Raw genomic sequence first — 2,324 nt, 5'->3', positions numbered from 1 at the left:
CTATCTGTGCCCTGACCACCACGGGTATCGAACCCCTGATTCTCGCGTTGTAAGTCAGCAGAAATACCGCTTTGCCACTTGGGGGCTATTGTTTCATTATCTGAACTTAAAAGCTATTTCTAGTGGTGATAAAAATAATCTCCATATAAGCTGTATTGAAGAAAATAATACAATTTATCTTTATGGATGCAGTTAATGTAAATTCACTCTGAAAAGGGTACATTTATCTTTGCTTATGCAATATTTGGATAGTTTCCTCTCTCTTGAAATAACTTGGAATGTTTAAAAGAACGTAAAGGTTCAATCCACAATAAGCTATTTTTTAGAAAAAATGCGTAGTAGCTAACTAAAAAATTATTGATCCAACTCCAAGGAAGATTATAAACTTTTCTGTCTTTCGGTCCCTCAGTGTGACAGCGGTAAATTTATGCACTTACAACGCTAAAATCCGGGTTCGATTCCCCGCGGTGAACACAGCAGAAAGCTCAATGTGGCTTTGCTCTAAAATAAACAAACAAGCTATATCTTTCGCACCTTTCGGGGGTCTTTGCTTTTCATTCTTCTGTCGCCATGACTAAAATCATTTAAAAAACGAAGTGGTTTTCTAAGGGTACTTAAAAACGTTTTCAAACAATTATTTTCGTTAAAAAACTCTTTATATGTGAGCTTTTTCAGGATAATAAAGTTTATTAACTTTAAAATAACTGTGAAGAATATATTACCGTATTAATCTCTAAAACAACAAAATAGTGCCTTTTAGGGTCAAAGTTTCCGTTGAATTGTACTTTAGCTAAATGAATAAAAGCTTATTTTACCTTCTCGCACACTTCGGTATGCGAAAAAAAAAAGTTTTAATATAGTTTATATTCAAGTATTTGAAAAATATATGTAATATAAATATCATATTTTGTTCTAATTTTTAAACAGTACATATTGATAGTTTCACTAAACATTAATTAACTTATTAAGTAGAAATTAAAATACTTTGTGATTTTCACTTTGTAATAAAAAGTTTTTTTTTCATCCGGGACCCAATAACAGCAGCTCCATGATTATTATGTGTTTGAGTTGGAATTTTGTGTACTTTCACCGTAGTTTGTATATACATGTACATGTTTAAAATGATAATAACGTATTACTTTTATTGATATAGTATCAAACTGTAAGAGTAAACGTATTAGCTTCTGAAATGTATATAAATGCTTGAATTATTATTATTATTATGTGATTTAGCATAAAAATGTACCGTTTTTCATTTTTTTAACTTTAAGAGGATTAGGTTGTTAAAATAAAATTTGTTAAGCCTAACTGAATTTTTGTATCACTATCAGTGTAGCCTATGTCACTATCATAGTAGATTGTAGGCATAACGTAAGCCTAACTTGTGTAAACTAGTAAATTATTATCTTGAGATTGGACACTGTCTCTGATGGATATTATAATTAATTTGTAGAAACTTAACCCGTCCGTTTTGTCATAGTTAATCTCAAACACTGCGAGTGAGTCTTAAAAGTTAAAGTTAAAAACTCCTGTTCGTAATACAACATGGCCATGGTTGAAGTTGAACAAGCATTAAGTTTATCTACGTCATTTGAGAAAAAAGAGGATCAGAGTCAGAAGGGAGGTAAGTATATAATATAATATATTGAATAAGCTACAGAAGAATGACAACGTTTAAGACTTTGTAACCATTAACTAAAGAGAAACTGATAATTTTAAAAATACATAGGAAGCCTAGTCTGTTATTTGATTCACTACTTGTCACTCAGTTACAACTTAAGTTATACTGGTTAACCCTTTGACTGTGACTACGTACATTGTAAGTAGGTATGCAACTCTTGTGGAAGTTCTTTACAAAAATGAAACTAGTGGATGAAATTATTTTAAATTAAAGGTCTTATAAATTATAATTATGTAGTTTTGAAAAATAAGGTATTTGATTTTAATATGTTTCTAAAGCAATGTTTTTTACATGCCTTTTGTTCTTTTTGCATATTCCGTATCCAACATGCAAAGCAATTTTAATTTTAAGATTAAAAATACTTTTATGCATCACAAAACTTTCAAATTTCACACATGAAATCCTTATAATGTCCAGATAGTTATCAAATGTTTCTTAAGAAAAACTTTACATATTATATGTTATTTTCACTAACGAATATCCGTAAGGGTTTGGTTGATTTGACTGATCTCATAACCATCATGAAATAAATAGCAAATAAGTATAAATGCCATTTTTATCTTAGAATGACTGCAAATTATAACACAAAAACATAAATGTTTAGACTAAATAGCTTAAATCTCATAACATTATACATTTATAT

General features: G+C 29.4%; 1 protein-coding gene across 2 annotated transcripts in view; it reads left to right on the top strand.

The window, feature by feature from the left end:
• The first annotated feature begins 1,070 nt into the window (after positions 1–1,070).
• Positions 1,071–2,324, top strand: part of LOC106460374 (eukaryotic translation initiation factor 4E transporter-like) — a 74,748-nt gene continuing 73,494 nt past the window's right edge. The window contains exon 1 of one of the 2 annotated variants that reach the window (XM_022387079.1): positions 1,071–1,624. In XM_022387079.1, coding sequence (XP_022242787.1) covers positions 1,546–1,624 — 79 coding nt within the window. In that variant the 5' untranslated portion in view covers positions 1,071–1,545. The remainder of the gene's footprint in view (positions 1,625–2,324) is intronic. The other variant, XM_022387078.1, reaches the window with a different exon arrangement.

This window comes from Limulus polyphemus, unplaced genomic scaffold, assembly GCF_000517525.1.
Source record: "Limulus polyphemus unplaced genomic scaffold, Limulus_polyphemus-2.1.2 Scaffold761, whole genome shotgun sequence".
Lineage (NCBI taxonomy): Eukaryota > Metazoa > Arthropoda > Merostomata > Xiphosura > Limulidae > Limulus > Limulus polyphemus.
Note: the sequence above shows the minus strand (reverse complement) of the source record. Positions and strands in the feature narration are given on the sequence as shown.